The sequence below is a fragment of the Microcaecilia unicolor genome, chromosome 7 (genome assembly GCF_901765095.1).
Source record: "Microcaecilia unicolor chromosome 7, aMicUni1.1, whole genome shotgun sequence".
In the NCBI taxonomy this organism is placed as follows: Eukaryota; Metazoa; Chordata; class Amphibia; order Gymnophiona; family Siphonopidae; genus Microcaecilia; species Microcaecilia unicolor.
In genome coordinates, this window is record NC_044037.1 from 253,785,229 (window position 1) to 253,804,195 (window position 18,967).

General features: G+C 42.6%; 1 protein-coding gene across 3 annotated transcripts in view; it reads left to right on the forward strand.

Annotated features, from left to right (window-relative positions):
* The first annotated feature begins 581 nt into the window (after positions 1 to 581).
* MMADHC (metabolism of cobalamin associated D) overlaps positions 582 to 18,967 on the forward strand; it is a 53,817-nt gene continuing 35,431 nt past the window's right edge. Inside the window, exons 1-5 of one of the 3 annotated variants that reach the window (XM_030209343.1) lie at positions 582 to 688; positions 4,142 to 4,286; positions 11,487 to 11,558; positions 11,646 to 11,704; positions 18,134 to 18,242. In XM_030209343.1, coding sequence (XP_030065203.1) covers positions 4,142 to 4,286; positions 11,487 to 11,558; positions 11,646 to 11,704; positions 18,134 to 18,242 — 385 coding nt within the window. In that variant the 5' untranslated portion in view covers positions 582 to 688. Of the gene's footprint in view, positions 689 to 946; positions 1,029 to 4,141; positions 4,287 to 11,486; positions 11,705 to 18,133; positions 18,243 to 18,967 lie in introns of those variants that run through there. The other 2 variants (XM_030209341.1, XM_030209342.1) reach the window with 2 other exon arrangements.

The window sequence follows — 18,967 nt, forward strand, 5'->3', positions numbered from 1 at the left end:
AAAAAAGGCGCTCTGCCCACATGCCATCTTTTTCTTTTTGATTCTAGGCACAGAGAAAAAAATTAAATGCTCCCAGGTTTATACCTAATTGATGTTTGATGTGGGATATATACATGTCATAAATAAGTAAATAAATAGACAGAAACTCTAAATGTTGAGCACCTGATTCTCATAGCATGATGTCTGTTTTGGTAGCCCTTTACCAGGAGAGAAAAATCTGTGCACGAATATAATATGTGCTAGGGTGTCCCTACAACTAGCACCTCCAAATGACACACTGATCACAATTTATAACAAATTACTACTCTACTACCTATGAAAAGCTATTATACTTCATCTGTGTACATCCGTATGCTGCTGGAGCTGGCATGTTTGAAAATATAAGTGCGATTAAATAAAAATGCTACCAACGATAAAGAACGACATGGATGCAGCATCTTATAGGTTTCTTTACTTTCTTTTGAGTGTACTGGGATGCCGGCTGCGCGGGGAAGGGGAAATAGAGACTATCCTTAGTAGATTCAACCTTTAGACGTCATCCCATCTCCTGTTTTCATCCCGCCGGGAAACAGGAAGTTACGTTTGATGGGTGGGACGCTGAACAAGGAAAGAATGCTCTGGGGCCGGTAGCACAGGAAATCTGTATGAATTGCTGTCGCTACCGGCAACCTCAAAAAGAATTTTGAAGGTAGGATGATGTTGTTGAGGGGAGGGGTTAAGAATGAGGGAGCGATAGGAAGTGGAGGGAGAGATACTGGTCAGGGGATGGGGAAGGAAGTGGAGAGAGACCTGCTGCACCAGATAGAGTTAGAGGAGAGGGAGACATACCATACTAGGCTCTGGGGGAGGGGGTCTGGGTCTCAATCTGTGTATGAAAAGGCATGAGGGTGGGCGACTTGCTATTTCTGTTGGGACGGTGCTGTGAGAGCGGTAGAAACCTGATTGGTCCAGGGCGGCTCAGCCCCTTCCTTTTCCTGTAGAAAGGATTTTGAAAGAAAAAAAACTATTTAAGCACTGTGTATTCAAAGGTAAGCGTTGAAGGTGAAACACAGGGAAAGAGTATCAAAGAGATGAAATTTTTTAAAATTAAATAAACAAGCTCCCTCTAGCAGATATAATTGTTCCTTTGGGTAATGGACCATTCCATGGCATAACCACCCTGCACTTATGCCAAAGTCATGAAACTGACTAAACATAGTTGACTATGGGGCTTTTTTGCAAAAGTGCCATAAGCATTTAGGAGGTAATTCTCAAAAGTCCCCGAAAGTTAAGTTCCAGGATGATATGTGAATTTTATATTAGCAATTACATGTGTAATTGCTGATATAGAATACTACTGTAAGTCCACAGTTTTGCACCTAAGTTTAGCCTTGAGCACTTATGCTAAGCTCAGTGGCTGTGTAAATGGTCATGCCTAACTGCTGTCAGATATGAGTGTGACTAATAGTATTCTATAACCTGTGTGCTGGATCCTTTTCAGTGAAATGTATAGGATCTGGCTCCCTTTTCTTGTCTACGTTTATCAAGCTACTGGCTCTGCATTGGGTCCTCTGAGTGAAATCTGACGCTCTCTTTTTCTGTACAAACAATTTACCCAGTTGTCCCCCAGCCCAGTGGCTATCTGAAGCCGTAGGACAATTGTGTAAACTGCGAGTAGAGAAGAAGAGGGAGATCCTCCAGAAAAAACCCAAAACAAGAAACCCTGCTTATACCATAGAACTTGTGCACTGACAATATAACAATTTTGACCACTATTTTCCTGTGTATTCTGTGCCCCCCTCCCCTCAATGCACTTTTTCTGGTAGGGAGGGTGTATTTTGGTGAAAAGAATTGGGCCCTGTTTACTAAGGTGCACTAGCATTTTTAGCGCATGCTAAAAATTAGCGTGTGTTAACTCTAGACACATGCATAGGGATATATGGGCGTCTAGCGTTAGCGTGCACTAAAAATGCTAGCTCGCCTACTGCGTGGCTTAATAAACAGGGCCCTACATGTGTTATTTTCTTTGAAAAGAGTAGAATAAAGTAATACTAGGAGAGGGTTGAATAAACTTTGAGTCCTGTTTACTAAGATGCGCTAGTCTCTAGTGTTAGCGTGCACTAAAAACTTTAGCTTGCCTACAGCGCAGCTTAGTAAACAGGGCCCTCTGTTTGTTTTCTGTAGGTTCCCTCTATTGAATTAGTACCTGGAAGTTGTTTAAAAAAAAAAATGATATTTGAACAAATTGAGTGTCCCATATCAATATAAGATCTCCCAGTTGTTGATTAACTCACTTACCACAATCTAAATACACCATTATTTATAAAAATGCTACTATGCTATAGACTGCCTTTCTCAGGTTTTATTTTGGCCAAGAAGTTAAATGCCATCAGCTTTGAAGGTGAGGGTTTTATAATGACCTCTGCCTTTCTACTTTACTTAGGTCTTAGGACAAAGAAAAATTTAGGGCCTTCTACTAAACTACAGTAGTGTTTTTGGCATGCGCTAAATGTTAGAGATGCCCATATATTCCTATGGGTACCTCTAGCTAATCATTAGCCCGTGATAAAAATGCTACCATGGCTTAGTAAAAGACCCCCTCTGTGCGTAGTCCAATTCAGACACCATTTCCTTTTTTTCTGTAGTTTCACATCTGGGTGTGCAAATGTCTTCACGTACTGTAGGTTCTCTGAACTTACTAGGGATGTCTAGAAATCATATCACAAATGTTTTATATTAGTTCAACAAAAAGTTGCTGCATACAACTTGTGAGCAGCAACTTGACTTAAACGTCAACATCTCAGAACTCTGTCTTCCAAAGTAAAAAAAAAAAAAAAAAAAAATCACCCAATGAGGTTTATGCTTCTTTTTTGTAACCTAAGGTTTAGGTCATTTTGAGTACAGTATGCTTTCCCTGCTGGGTGTTACTGACTACAGAGCTACATTGGCACCTCTAGAGGAACATTCAGCATGAATGGGTTTTGATGTAATCATGTTTTTTAATATTAACTGGTAAAATCTGGTGTTAAGCTACAAAAAAATATTAAGTGCAGACTCTAAACATGTGTGGTGATGGGCTAATCTTATTTTTATTGTCCTCTTTAACACAGGTGACTCCCTTTTTTTCCCTCCATGGTGTTCTGTGTAAAAGTTTTGAAAATTTAGCACATTTGATTTTAAAATTCTTTAAATATCTGTATGCCTTATTTGCAATTTTTTGGTGCTGGATTCCCCCATTAGAAGCCTTGGCCTGTCCCCACCCTAGGCCTGACATGCCCCAGCCTTCTCTCTCGTTAGGCTCAATCCTCTCTAGCTCTCTCTATCTGCTACGTAGCTCAAACCGTTTCCTATGATCTTCCTTTCTCTTCTTCAACCCCCAACTTTCTCTTACTGTGCCCTAGTTTTTTTCCCTCCTTGCTCCCCAGTTTTCTTTCTTCTCTGCTCCTCATGTTCTCTTTATGAGGAAGACCCCAGCTTGCTCGCTAACTCCTTGCAAGACCCCCCCCCCCCCCCCCGGTTCTCTTGGCCCAAGCAAGCCCTCCCGCTTTCTGCTTTTGTAATGGAAAAATCCTTCAGCATGTTCTTTCCATCCCTGCACCAACCTCTCCCATTCTCATTAAACATAGCCCTAGTTTGCTTATTTTTCTCAGTTTTATGTACTACCTGTCTTCTGTTCAAACTAGCAGTCAGGCCTGTTGTAGCAGAGGAGTAGGCAGCCTGGTAAGCAGCCGTACACCACCTCCTTGTTGCATATTGCCAACACAGCAAGCTGGGGTTGTAAATAGTGGAAATGAAGATGGGAGTAGTTGCCACAGGAGTGGAAAGCAATTCACGGGAAGGAAAATTCTGCACAGGAATGGAGTTCTGTATAAATTCTGGATTGTGCAGAGTTCCCGCAGGTGCATAAGTTATAAAATTCAAGTGCTTTTTGTTTAGTTCATTTAGCCACTTTGGAAATAGTGTGATATGAAACAGACTGATCTTTTAGTCTTTTCCAACAGATAGAAAATGTTACGGAGTTAATCAGTTTTCCAGCTTATGTTCCCAAAGTGCTGTGTTTGCTCTGTTTTGTTAATCTATGCCATTAATTCAATACTGTATTGTAGATAATAGCTAGTGACTATTTAACTTTTCTGAATTTTTTTTTTTTTTTTTTTTACAGATGCTTTGTGGCAGGGGCAGACTGGTTACTTATCTCCCAGGTTTTTATTCCTTAGTCAGACGAATTGCAAATTCTAAGGATTTTTCCACAGCAGGATCTTCAGGCTCAGACGAGCCTTCTGTTGCTGCCACACCACCTGATATATGTAAGTGAGGGTTAAATCTGAGAGCCATATTAAGATATTGTAATTGCATGTACTCATTGACTTCCATGTGTCTTCATCTAGATTATCACAACCCTTTTACTAATCAGAGGCTCCTGGTGGGAAAAATGTTTCCGAATATGTTGGTCAACTGACCCCTGTATTGTGACCACCTAATAATGACAGTTAAATGGATTACTACTGCAGGACCATAATAAAGGCAGACTATTAAAATGTGTATTTCAACAAAAATAATAATTTTGTCTGTCTTTTACCATTTTGGGGGTTGGAGAGCTGTATACTGTTCTGGTTTAGAACTGAGCTGTCAGTAGATAGACTCTATCAACTCTATCTCCTGATAGGCTCTGTCTACTCAGGAGATTAGCATGCACTTAACCAGATTATAGCACATCACTATGAAGACTCAGGACTCTTGAACCAAATCTTCTTTAATGCAAATTCAAACAAAGGGAAGTAACTTACAGTTCTGTAGTGGTGCACAAGAGTCTCTGCCCTACAGATTGGGAATCTGTTCTCAAGTAGCCCCCGTCCTCCAGCATGCATGGAGGGGCTAGGAGACCTAGCTTTATGCCGGGAGTGAATATTGTCAGTACTTTTAAACTTGTAAAAGCCTGGTTATTTACAGTAGCTTGAAGGAGTAATATGCAACAGGTACAGCAATCAGCTTACAGTCCTTTGAAAACCATGCCTCAGACACACTGAACCCCAAAATGGCAAGAGAAGGGGCGGGCTCCAACCCACATACACAGGGACAAGGCCAGCCAATAAGAAAAGTCCCACAAGGCATAGGGAACAGGGACAGGTGTTCAGGAAGAACCTATCACAAGAGAACTACAATTACATCACTTTGTAGTCCTATCGTACTTAAAGAGCACAGGACACATATAAACAACAAGCACCCTGCCCCCATGAATATGTGGGCAGAACAGTCTGTCTTAATGCATTGAAATGACAACCATGTGCAAAACCTGAGTGCAGATTTAGGGGCAGATTCTATAAATGGCACCAAAAATTTGGCGCTCAGTACTATTCTATAAAGGGTGCTTCTCCAAATTCGGCTCTCCATTTAGGAAAAACAAACAGGCCGTAGTGAAAGAACCAGTGAAAAGAATAGTATGAGCCAGAAAACAAATTTTATTTGTATTCTGCCTAAAACTAAGTGCATCACGTTTTTTTCTTCTTTTCCTTCTTTGTGTGTGCGCATTACGATTGACAAATATAAAATACTATATATCTACAGAGCTCACCATAAAAATATCACAAGACATTAAAAGAATATTTTATTTATACTCGTTTATACTACATTTTGAGCCACCTGGTGTAGCAAAGCAGTTCTTAAATGTTCCAGTAAGGATAGGAAGAAATAAAAGAGGAGGAGGGAGAAAGAAGAGGAGATTAGATGGAGATGAATATGAGAGAATAGGAGGGCAGGAAGGAACAATCAACTGCCCACCATACACCAGAACGGAAGGAAGTGGAGCAAATTCAGCAAATGGTGGGCTGGAGAAGAGCCAAGTCTTAAACCTCTTTCATAAATCTTGGGAGGGAAGGCTATTGGTCTAGTTGAGAGTGGAAGGGAATTCCACAGCAAGGGACATAAATAAGAAAAGAGTCATGAGAAATAGAGGCAAAGCCAAGAAACGGGAAGTGGCAGAGGCAGCAAAGAAAGCATAAGAGGAGCAAAGATAATGGCCAAGGACATAAGAGTAAATCTGTTAGGAGGGAGTGTTCTGGAAGAGGGCACGATTTACAGACCCAAGACTTTGAATATCATAGAGTGGATACCAGCTACCAGTGTGCCAAATACAATAGCAGCATAACATAATCACAGAAGGAAGCATTATGCAAGAGTTTAATTGCTGCAATTTAATCAACTGGAAACATTTAATAGACATCATTGGAAACCCATTGCAAAGAGCATTACAGTAATCAGTAAATGTGATTACTACTACTACTACTTAACATTTCTAGAGCGCTACTAGGGTTACGCAGCGCTGTACAAGTTAACAATAAGGACGGTCCCTGCTCGGAAGAGCTTACAATCTAACGGACGAAATGTCAAGTTGGGGTAGATAAGTTTTCTGAGAAGAGGTGTAGTGATTAGGTGCCAAACATATGTAGTTGACTGGAGGTCAGATATCATCTAATGACCTTGATAAAATGTATGATAAAGGAAGAAGAGCAAACAACTGCATTTGTTTTTTGAAAGCGAGAAGGAGTCGAGCAATATCCAAAGAACTTGCAGGGTGCTGAAAAGCAAATGCAATTCCATTCACTGTAGAACAGTGAGGAGTAAGTGACTGTAAAGAGGGTAGACTGGTTCACATTTTAAAATGTTAAGAAAATAACAGTGGTACCTCAGCCACTTACCCTCCTGCTGGAGGCAGGACTGTAGGGAAGTGATGTCTGAGGAAGAGGGGTCAAACAGTGAATCTGAATGTCATCCACATATTAGCAGGGGCTACAGCTAAGGAGCATACCGATGGAGGTAAGAGGGCCAGGAAAATGAAAAATACTAGAGAATAGGGGAAAGCAGTGAGCCTTGTGGAACACCTCCCAAAAAAGGAGTGAACCTTGGGAAAAAGTAGAATCCAAGGAGATCTGAAAGGAATGACTTACCTCAATGACACAACTGTGGAGCCAAGGCCTAGCTCCTGAGAGGAGGAGGGAATGATCTACCAGATCAAAGGAGGATGGAAGATCCAGTGATACAAGAATCACAGATTTGCTTTCATTCAATATGGTAGTGAGGAGAGATGCTGTGTTATCCAGCTCGGAAGCCTGTCTGCTTAGGGTGCAGCACAAGTAACTTGTTAAAAAGGTTGTAAGTTGAGACGGTATGACCTTGGTGTAGAAAAGAAGGGGAGGTTAGAGTGAGAGAGAACAGAGGAGTCCAGAGAAGGCTCCTACAAAAGAGGGAAAATCACTGTGTTCTCAAACTGAAGGAACTGCCCTGGGAGAAGCTAGATTGTGGCAGAGGCAAAAGACAGGCATCTGGAAGAGATTCCACACTGCATCACAGATCAAGAGAAGAAGGGTAGATCTAGATTGCAAGTTTATCTTGGCAAAATTGAGATAAGGGATGCAGTTCAGACCAGGAAGAAGAGAAGGGTAGAGGGTCAGGAGTAGGAACAAAAGACAAAGGAGAGGGGGAGACAGAAGTAGGGAGGGAGCTTGAAGAAGAGGAGGCATATAGAAAGGATTGATGAACAGTTGCAATGTTAGTGTTCCAGAAGACAGCAAACTGATTGGAGGAAGGCACAGCTGTAGCGACAGTTGAAAGGAAAGCAGTAAGAGGAGCCCAGGAGTTCAGGATGTCAAAGAGCTTTTGATGTTTAATTCCTCTTTAAACAATCTGGCAAAAAAGGAAGGCTCTCTTAACCTCTCTCACTGCTCTTCTGTAATCCAGCATCCGGGCTTTACAGTACTGAAGGAAGATGGGGAACGGTGTTTGCACCACAAATGCTCAGTATCAGGCGTGACTGACGCTTAAGGAGGCATAGGCCACCATGAACTGTTGAGAATGCAGGGGAGAGATGACAAAGATCTTGCATAAAGCAGCAAAATGATCACGCGCAGAGGCTAGAGAGGTATTTAGGAGCAAAATCTGTTCATCCACACAAGAGCCTGACGGTGGTGGGGGGGGGGGGGGGGGGGGGGGGGGACAGGAAAATCAATGGACTTCTGCTGATCTGTGTAAATTGAGGAGAAATTCCTGGAACAGCATGTTACCCCAGCTTAGTGTTTATCAAAGGACTAAGAGAAGACCAGATCCAGAGTATGGCCCTAAGTGTTGGTAGGGAAGATGACATGCTGACAAAAACCTGGGTTAGATAGAAAAGCCAAAAAAAAGTATCCAAAGGACCATTCCTACCATAATTAAGTGGAATATTGAAATCCCCTAGCAGAAGGATGGGGGAGCAAGCAACAGATCAGCAATGGAAAAAGAGAGTTCTTCCAGGGAGGAGGTTGAGGAGGGTTATAAATCAGCACATTATAGAACGTGGAAGAACCAGAGGAAAGCCATGCTACACAGGCTTCTGAGCCATAAGGGAGGAGCTAAATAAAACAGCTACCCTTTTAGACACATAATCTCAGTGTAAGAAATGAGCATTACAACAAAGTGAAACAAATACATAGGATAATTCTGTAACTGGGCACCTGTAGTTTCTTGCCCTTTTGTGTGTGTAGATTTACAGAGTATTAGCATTAAAATGCGTAAGTGCTACTAGTACCCAAGAGGTATTCTGTACGGGTGCACGTAAGTGCAGCATAATGCGTAGCTGCATGGGGAATATTCAATTATTTGTATAACTTGAGTACTATAAGTTATTTATTTATTTATTTATAGCATTTATATCCCACATTTTCCCACCCATGGGCAGGCTCAATGTGGCTTACATCAGTCTGCAAAACATACATCAATTCAGCAAACAATCAAAGTCATTGAAGTAAAAAGATTAGCGAGTAACAGCAAAGGAGAGGAAAAGGAGAAATAGTAATAGAGTTCAATATGTCGTTACGACTGCAGCAGTTCAGAAATTAGAGATGCTAGGCGGGTCTGTAGCGTAAGCTTTTCCAAATAATAGGGTCTTTAGAGATTTTTTGAAGGCCAAATGATCTTGAATAGATTTTACAGATTTTGGTAAACTATTCCACGTGTGAGCGCTAACATAGGAAAAGGTGGATGCGTAGGCAGTTTTATACTTGATGCCACAACAGGCTGGGTAGTGAAGATTCAAGTACGTGCGTGACGATCTGGAAGAGTTCCTAGGTTGTAAGCTGATAAGAGCATCCATATGTGCTGGAGCTTCACCGTAGAGAATTTTATGCACCAAGATGCAAACTTTATGAATATCCCTGCCAATTATGCACCTGCAGTTACATCAAGTCTATGGCTGGTGTGAATGTGAGGCACACTTATATCAGGTTGCACTAGTATTCTGTAACGGAATCTGAGCATACCACTTGTCTTCAGGGAGCCTAAGCAGAAGCGCCTAGCTATAGAATTACCCACAATATAGGGGGGGAATGAGCCAAAATGGGGTTGGCAGAGCTGTGGAGTAGAGACTTGCAAGGGAATGGGGTTCGCGGGAATCCCACGGAATCTGCGGGATTCCCGTAGGGACGGAAGCAGTTCCTGCGGGGTTCCCGTGGAAGTGTATGCTGCACCTGCGCCAGCCTCTCACCTACCGAGTACCAAGTTCTTTGAGTTCTGTCTCCTTCTCCTTGCTTTAACAGCACAGATGCAGAAAGTCTCCTTTAACGAGGTGGTAGAAATACAAATGGGGATGAAATTCAAAAACGCATCTCTAATAAGAAAATGGAAGTTATAAAAAAAACTAAACTTAAATGGCTGCATGTGTGTGGGTGTGCCGAGTGACACTTAGATGGTGACTCTGGCTGTAATGAACTAGGGCCTGTACGGTCTGTGTCTCATGGCAGTCTAGTTGGAAAGGGTTTAGACCAGGGGCGTATCTGCGTGGGGCCTCAGGGGCCTGGGCCCCCGCAGATTTCGCCCTGGCCCCCCCTACCGCTGCCAACCCTCCCCCTCCGTTGCTCGCCTACCTTCGCTGGCGGGGGACCCCAACCCCCGCCAGCCGAGGTCCGCGTCCTCCTGCCGCTGCCGCTGCCGCTGCCGGCTGCCTTTGGTCCTTTCATTTTTCCATTGAAGCTGGCGCCGACGAAAGTTTCTTTTGAATCTGACGTCGCTGCACGTTGTACGTGCAGGACGTCAGACTCAGAAATTGTTTCTGAGTCTGACGTCCTGCACGTACAACGTGCAACGTGCAGCGACGTCAGATTCAAAAGAAACTTTTTCGTCGGCGGCGGCGCCAGCTTCAATGGAAAAATGAAAGGACCAAAGGCAGCCGGCAGCGGCAGCGGCAGGAGGACGCGGACCTCGGCTGGCGGGGGTTGGGGTCCCCCGCCAGCGAAGGTAGGCGAGCAACGGAGGGGGAGGGTTGGCAATGGCAGCGGCGGGGGGGAGGGGGATCGGCAATGGCGGCGGCGGCGGCGGCGGCGGGGCTATAATGTGCCCCCTCACTCTGGCCCTGGCCCCCCCTACCGCCGCAGGTCAGATACGCCCCTGGTTTAGACAGTAACTGTAGTGGCTGGAACATGAGGACAGTGCTGGACAGACTTTTATGCTCTATATCCCGCAAATGAAAAGATGGAATAGGCTGGAGTGGGCTTCGAGGGCAACTCCAGCAGTTGGAACATAAGGATAGGGCTGGGCGGACTTCTATGGTCTATATCCCAGAAGTGCCACAGAAAGACCATAATCAAGTATATAATATCACATTCATTGTTGATTTAATCAGGAATTCATAACAACTGTGACTATTGGGCAGAGTGGATGGACCGTTCTGGTTTTTTTATCTGCTGTCATTTACACTGTTACTATTAATCCTCTCTGCTCCCGGGCTGAAGTGCAGACCTCAGCTCTGACATAGGCACAAGCATCAGATGTCACCTGACTTCCTGGTGTGTTCATATGGCGATCTCTTAGCACATAGTGCCAGTGAATCAGAGACAAGTTTTACATGTGCGCACCAGAGTGTTCCAATTTCCTTTCCTTCCTTGCCTGCAATGTTGCGGCTCAAACCCAGAGAGCAGACAGGTTAGATTCCTTGCAGGGACGGGTGGGGATGGGTTAGATTCCCTACGGGGACAGGTTAGATTCCCTACGGGGACAGGTGGGGACGGGTTGGATTTCTGTCCCCGTGCAACTCTCTACTGTGGAGTCAGTACACCAAATTTACAGCTTCCACTCATCTATTTTTCTACTATCCAACCCTGACTCTGACACATACTATATATAGTAAATATAAGACAAATTTGCTTAATTACAGAAACAGGATATTCTTTTATGTACAAAATTTATTTGAAGTTTGAACAAAGAACCTAAACTAGAAAAAAAAAAGTATATATATATATATATATAATGACAACTTTACTATATTGTAATGTTGTAAGTTTATTTTGAAGCTAAAGTCTGAGATGCTTCTGACTCTACAGCTGGAATACTATAACCATGGAAATGTGATCATCCTGTTCTCCCTTAGTACCTGTAGATGTACCCGCTTTCCCATTAAGAACTGCCTCAAATGTAGAGGAAAACAAAAAACATACTTGAAAATGTATTCATATTTTATGTACAGGTAATTTTTTGTTTTGCAGGGCCAAGGACCGTGTGGCCTGATGAGGTCATGGGACCTTTTGGTCCTCAGGATCAGAGGTTCCAGCTACCTGGTAATGTAGGTTTTGACTCGCATGTTAATGGTACTGCTGCTCAGAAGAAAATCCAAGTCCATAAAAATCTGTCTGATCTTTTAACAGAGCCAGCAGCAAGTGACAGGCATGAGTTTGTAACAGCACAATTTATCAATGAATTTCAGGTATGAAATCAATATGGTGTTAAGTGAGTACAATTTCAGGTGTAAATTTAAGGTTATAAATAGAAATAAAACAAAACCTGGAAAAGAAAATAAGATGATACCTTTTTGTATTGGACTTAATACACTTTTGGATTAGCTTTCGAAGGTAGCACCTTCTTCGAAAGCTAATCAAAAAGTATATTAAGTTGGTCCAAGAAAAACAGGTATAATATTTTCTTTTCTAGGTTTTGCTTTATTTCTGTTCATTACCTTTTAAAGGTGAACTATTACAGCTTCCACACCACTTTACTCAAGGTGCAAACTGAGAAACTTAAACTTTTACAGAATGTTTTAGTTCGGAAATAAATGCTAAATTTGTGTTAATTTGCTTTCCTTCTTTTTGTAATTTTCAGTCTTACTATTGAATATAATTGTAGGCTTTCATTGGGCATTACACAAGGATTTTTTAGACATTACATAAAAACAGATAAAATGATAGCAGATAAAGACCATATGGCCCACCCATACCATCTTTTTCTTCCTGGTTTTTAGATATCCCATGTTGTCCCATGCTTTCTTGAATTTAAATAGTCTTGGGGGAGTGGGGGTGTCAAAATGGGCTACTGTTAGGATGTGTTATTTTACTGTTAACCCCAGTTATTAGTAACTAGGTCTCATTACTTAAAATGGGACCAATGCTAAAATAGCACAAGTTAATGGTAAAGTAGCACATTTTATTTATTGCATTTGTATCCCACATTTCCCCACCTCTTTGCAGGCTCAATGTGGCTTACATTGCATCATGAATACTAGAAGTATGTAAGAAAATATACATTTAGTATTGCATATAGTATTTTCATAACTACACCCCCTATGCATCCACCACCCTTTCCTTAGATTATTCCTGAGTCTATCCCCTTTCACCTTCATTCCAGAGCTTCCTTTCAGCTGAAAGACTGGCCACGTTTATTTATGCCACAGGTATTTAAATGTTGCTAACTCACCTCTCCCACTTTTCTTTCAGTGTATACATATTGAAATCTTTGTCCTCATATACCGTTTATGAAAAGACTACTGTTCATTTTAGTAGCCGCACTCTGTACCAGCTCCTTGCTATTTAAGGTGTAGTCATAAGTACATAAATATTGCCATACTGGGACAGACAGAAGGTCCATCAAACTCTGCATCCGTTTCCAACAGTGGCCAATCCAGGTCACAAGTATCTGGCAAGATCCCAAAACAGTACAATACATTTTATGCTTCTTATTCTAGAAATAAGCAGTGGATTTTCCCCAAATCCATTTTAATAATGGTCTATGGACTTTTTCTTTAGGAATCCATCCAAACGTTTTTTTAAACCCGGATAACCTAACTGCTCTTACTACATTCTCTTGTAATGAATTCCAGAGTTTAATTGCACGTTGAGTAAAGAAATATTTTCTCCAATTCATTTTAAATTTGCTACTTTGTAGCTTCATTGCGTACCCCCTAGACCTAGTATTTTTGGAAAGCGTAAACAGATGCTTCACGTCTACCTGTTCAACTTCACTCATTATTTTATAGACCTCTATCATATCTCCTCTCAGCCGCCTTTTCTCTAAGCTGAAGAGCCCTAGCCGCTTTAGCCTTTCCTCATAGGGAAGTTGTCCCATCCCCTTTATCATTTTCATCGCCCTTCTCTGCACCTTTTCTAATTCCACTATATCTTTTTTGAGATGCAGCGACCAGAATTGAACACACTATTCGAGGTGCGGTCGCACCATGGAGCGATACAAAGGCATTATAACGTCCTCATTTTTGTTTTCCATTCCTTTCCTAATAATACCTAACATTCTATGTGCTTACATATTTTGAATGGTTCCCAGTTGGGACTTTCCTTACTCCTTACTATGGGTTTCAGAAGAATCCACAGTGGATTAGTTTACACCTTTGGCTTCTGAATCCTTTGCAATTTGTACTCGTTTCAGTCCTGCAGTAGGGTTTCTCTCCTCCCTGACTCTTAGTGGAACGTACATGCACTTTCCCTGTTCACTTCCCGCTGGAGTTTGCTGTGGTTTCAATTACCCGCATATAGACTGGGTTAATGTAACATCTGTACACGCAAGGGACATAAGATTTCTTGATGAAATCAAGGACAGCTTCATGGAACAGCTAGTTCAGGAGCCGACAAGAGAAGGAAAAATACTAGACTTAGTCCTTAGTGGTGCTCATGATCTAGTGCAGGGGGGTAACGATACGAGGGCCGCTTGATAACAGTGATCATAATATGATCGGTTTTGATATTGGCATTGAAGGAAGTGAAACTAGGAAATCAAGTACGCTAGCGTTTAACTATAGAAAAGGTGATTACGACAAAATGAGAAAAATGGTAAAAAAAAGACTGAAAGGAGCAGCTCGCAGAGTAAAAAACTTGCATCAGGCGTGGATGCTGTTTAAAAACACCATCCTGGAGGTTCAGGACAAATATATTCCACGTATTAGAAAAAAGGGAAAAAAGACTAAACGTCAGCCGGCGTGGCTAAACAGTAAGATAAAGGAAATCATTAGAGCCAAAAAACAATCCTTCAGAAAGTGGAGAAGAGAACCAACTGAAAGTAACAGGATAGATCATAAGGAATGCCAAGCCAAATGCAAAGCGGAGATAAGGAGGGCAAAAAGGACTTTGAGAAGAAATTAGCGTTGGAAGCAAAAATACATAGTAAAAATTTTTTTAGATACATTAAAAGCAGGAAACCGGCCAAAGAGTCGGTTGGGCCGCTGGACGAAAATGGTGTTAAAGGGGCGATCAAGGAGGACAAAGCCGTAGCGGAGAAATTAAATGAATTCTTTGCTTCGGTCTTCACCGAGGAGGATTTGGGGGGGACACCGGTGCCGGAAAGAATATTTGAAGCGGGGGAGTCGGAGAAACTAAACAAATTCTCTGTAACCTTGGAGGATGTAATGGGTCAGTTCAGCAAGCTGAAGAGTAGTAAATCACCGGGACCTGATGGTATTCATCCCAGAGTATTAATAGAACTAAAAAATGAACTTGCGGAGCTACTGTTAGAAATATGCAATCTGTCCCTAAAATCGAGTGTAGTACCGGAAGACTGGAGGGTAGCCAATGTTACTCCGATTTTTAAGAAGGGTTCCAGAGGAGATCCGGGAAATTATAGACCGGTGAGTCTGACGTCGGTGCCGGGCAAGATGGTGGAGGCTATTATTAAGAATAAAATTGCAGAGCATATACAAAAACATGGACTGATGAGACAAAGTCAGCACGGATTTAGTGAAGGGAAGTCTTGCCTCACCAATCTAATGCATTTTTTTGAGGGGGTAAGCAAACGTGGACAATGGGGAGCCGGTTGATATTGTATATCTGGATTTTCAGAAGGCGTTTGACAAAGTGCCGCACGAAAGACTCCTGAAGAAATTGCTGAGTCATGGAATCGGAGGTAGGGTATTATTATGGATTAAGAACTGGTTGAAAGATAGGAAGCAGAGAGTAGGATTGCGTGGCCAGTATTCTCAGTGGAGGAGGGTAGTTAGTGGGGTCCCGCAGGGGTCTGTGCTGGGTCCGTTGCTTTTTAATGTATTTATAAATGACCTAGAGATGGGAATAACTAGTGAGGTAATTAAATTCGCCGATGACACAAAATTATTCAGGGTCGTCAAGTCGCAGGAGGAATGTGAACGATTACAGGAGGACCTTGCGAGACTGGGAGAATGGGCGTGCAAGTGGCAGATGAAGTTCAATGTTGACAAGTGCAAAGTGATGCATGTGGGTAAGAGGAACCCGAATTATAGCTACGTCTTGCAAGGTTCCGCGTTAGGAGTTACGGATCAAGAAAGGGATCTGGGTGTCGTCGTCGATGATACGCTGAAACCTTCTGCTCAGTGTGCTGCTGCGGCTAGGAAAGCGAATAGAATGTTGGGTGTTATTAGGAAGGGTATGGAGTCCAGGTGTGCGGATGTTATAATGCCGTTGTATCGCTCCATGGTGCGACCGCACCTGGAGTATTGTGTTCAGTACTGGTCTCCGTATCTCAAAAAAGATATAGTAGAATTGGAAAAGGTACAGCGAAGGGCGACGAAAATGATAGTGAGGATGGGACGGCTTTCCTATGAAGAGAGGCTGAGAAGGCTAGGGCTTTTCAGCTTGGAGAAGAGACGGCTGAGGGGAGATATGATAGAAGTGTATAAAATAATGAGTGGAATGGATCGGGTGGATGTGAAGCGACTGTTCACGCTATCCAAAAATACTAGGACTAGAGGGCATGAGTTGAAGCTACAGTGTGGTAAATTTAAAACGAATCGGAGAAAATTTTTCTTCACCCAACGTGTAATTAGACTCTGGAATTCGTTGCCGGAGAACGTGGTACGGGCGGTTAGCTTGACGGAGTTTAAAAAGGGGTTAGATAGATTCCTAAAGGACAAGTCCATAGACCGCTATTAAATGGACTTGGAAAAATTCCGCATTTTTAGGTATAACTTGTCTGGAATGTTTTTACGTTTGGGGAGCGTGCCAGGTGCCCTTGACCTGGATTGGCCACTGTCGGTGACAGGATGCTGGGCTAGATGGACCTTTGGTCTTTCCCAGTATGGCACTACTTATGTACTTATGTACTTATGGTTGCGTTTCTTGGAGGCCATTCTCTATTTGGATGCATATCTTCTGCCTTTCCACATCTCCAGGACATTTTTCTCTTTAGGGCTTGGTGGTAGCGACACCCTTCCTTTGCAGTAGTAAGTTACAGGTTCCTTCATGCCTTCCTTTGGCTAGTTTGTGGCTCTTCTGCTTATGAGAGTCTGCCAGTCTCTTCCTGGATGCCTGATTTTTCTTCAGGTTTTAGGTTGACCCTTCAATTCTCCTAGAGTCATTTTCTTCGCACCTCTTGGAGTTTCAGAAGTAGTATCCTCTTTTGGCTTAGGGTAGGCATGTCTTCCTGTGGCTTTTCATCCAAGTTTAGTTCTACTTCTGGCCCAGGTCCTGGGGCCTGGAGATCTGTTTTAGGTCTGGGGGCAGTGGCTTCTGTCTTCGGCATTCTGACTTGTGCAAGATTCCCCATCAGGTCACTGCAGTGGTTCCAGCGCTACATCCTGCTATCATTAACGTATTTTTAAAAATGTCTTATGCCTCAATTTTACCATATTGGCTATTTTTTTTCCTTTTTCAACTTTGTTTTCCTGACTACTTTACCACCTCTTTTGTAGTTTATGAAGACTAACCTCTTATTCCTCACTTTTTCAGCTACTGCTTTTGAGAACCAAAGTGGCTCCCCAGCACCCCCCCCCCCCCACCCCCAGTGCATACAGTACCACCCTGGTGGTGTAGTGATGAGTAAGGGCAGAAAGATTCCCCACTCACTCCTGCCTGTGCCAGCTCCATGATCACTGCCGCTGGAAGTTGTGGCAGCCATTTTGACTGCAGAGACAACATAAGTAGGAGCCAGTGGTGATCACTCTTGCCCCAGCTCGCCTCTAGAGCAGTATGATAGGCCTGGGGAGGGAGAGGGGGTTGCTTCTGTTTGGGGGGGGGGGAGTGGGAGCTCTTTCAGTTCATGGGGGATGTGGCAGTGGAAGAGGGACACCATGGGGGAGGGAGGGAAAGGGAGGAATGCCGGACACCATAGGGGAGGAAGGGAAGAGGAGTGCTGGACACCATAGGGGAGGGGGAAGGCTTATAAGTAAACCAAAATGTGGTATTTGATGTGTGTGTGGGGGGGAGGGGGGGGGGGGGGGTTGCCAAAAAATCTGTTTATATTCGAGTGTACTTTTATCCCTTTTTATTGATGTTTTATTTTGGTTGGGCAGGATTAGTATTACAACACTAGTCCTCCAACAATTTTTATTCTCCCATATTCCCATTGCTATAGTTTGTATATTTTTTTGAATCCCACAAAGACTTATTGAAATAACTTCTGGCAGGGGTAAATGACAAGAGTCCGCTATAAAATTGTAATCATTCCTAGAGAAGATGGAGGGATTGGTTTTCCTGACTTGGTTATATTATTGGAACTCCTGTTTGAGGGACCTTTTATTTCTTTTGTAAACCTACAGGCCTATTAGACAAGTCTAGATGAGTATTAGTGTTCCCTTTATTTCCATTTGCATGTATCTGTGCAGAGTTTACGAAAAGAACAGCTAGACTTATCCTGAAAGCTCACTTCATTGAAGTGCTAGCCCCATTTCACCCATCAGCAGCAGTAATATAATGGGAAATGTGGATTTATGTTTACATGTTCCTTGATAGAAATAGCTTTATCAACTCGCCATCAGTGCTGCTTACAATTATTTTTATGTAATATCAATTTAGTTCTTAAGTTCAAATGCCATCTCAGTCAGTCAGTAATACTTCCAAGATGATGATGATATATCAGTGCAACAGTTTATTAAATAAAATAAACAAGCAAGATTATATCTTGTGAGCTTGAACATTTACCAATTTGTTTCCTTTTTGTTCTTTCCCAGGGCAATGAAGTCCCTCGTCAAGAGCAGCCCATTAGCAGCGTTGAAACGTACTTTGAAAATGCAAAGGTAGAATGTGCAATACAGGCTTGTCCAGAACTCCTACGTAAAGGTATCATTTTTAACTCTTAGCTGCCATATAAGGAAGTCATTTTAAAAGCCTTATGAGACTTTTACACAGGTAAATAGAGGCATTTCATTGGTAAATGGTTTCAGTATATGCAAATCAAGTTCATTCATATTCATTGTGGATATCCTGAAAACCTGACTGGCAAGGAGTACTCTAGGACTGGACTTGGGAAACACTGCCCCTAAAAGACCCACAGGATAGGAAGCTAGAAGGCTTACTGAAACAAGCCTTTGACGTGGCCTCATTGGGCCTTCAAGCAACAGTGTGGAGCTTGCTCGTGGCTAGACATGCCTGAAGTGCCACAACACAAGAAGGGTGCCATAATACTACACTAGAAGCAGGGTTGGCCTACTTGGCAGATGCTATTTATGACATTATGACCCACATTATGTCTTTGGCTGTCACGGCACGTTGGCAATTATGGTTGCAGTATTGGGAAGCAAATACAGCATTTGTCATGTCTGGTTAAATTGCTCTTTCAAGGCAAGTGGCAATTTGGAGAAGATCTCAGTAATTTGGTAAAGATTTGGGGGGAACCTAAGCCACAGCGGTTGTTGGAGGATAAGCTGAAAACCTCTGTTCGTCCATCTTCAGGGGGCTTTGAATCTCAATTTTGTGACAGCAGACGCTACTGGCCTGGTCATCAGCAATACAGTCAGAAGTCTGAGTTTCTCCTTACTGCATGTCTCCATAAATACTGAGGAACT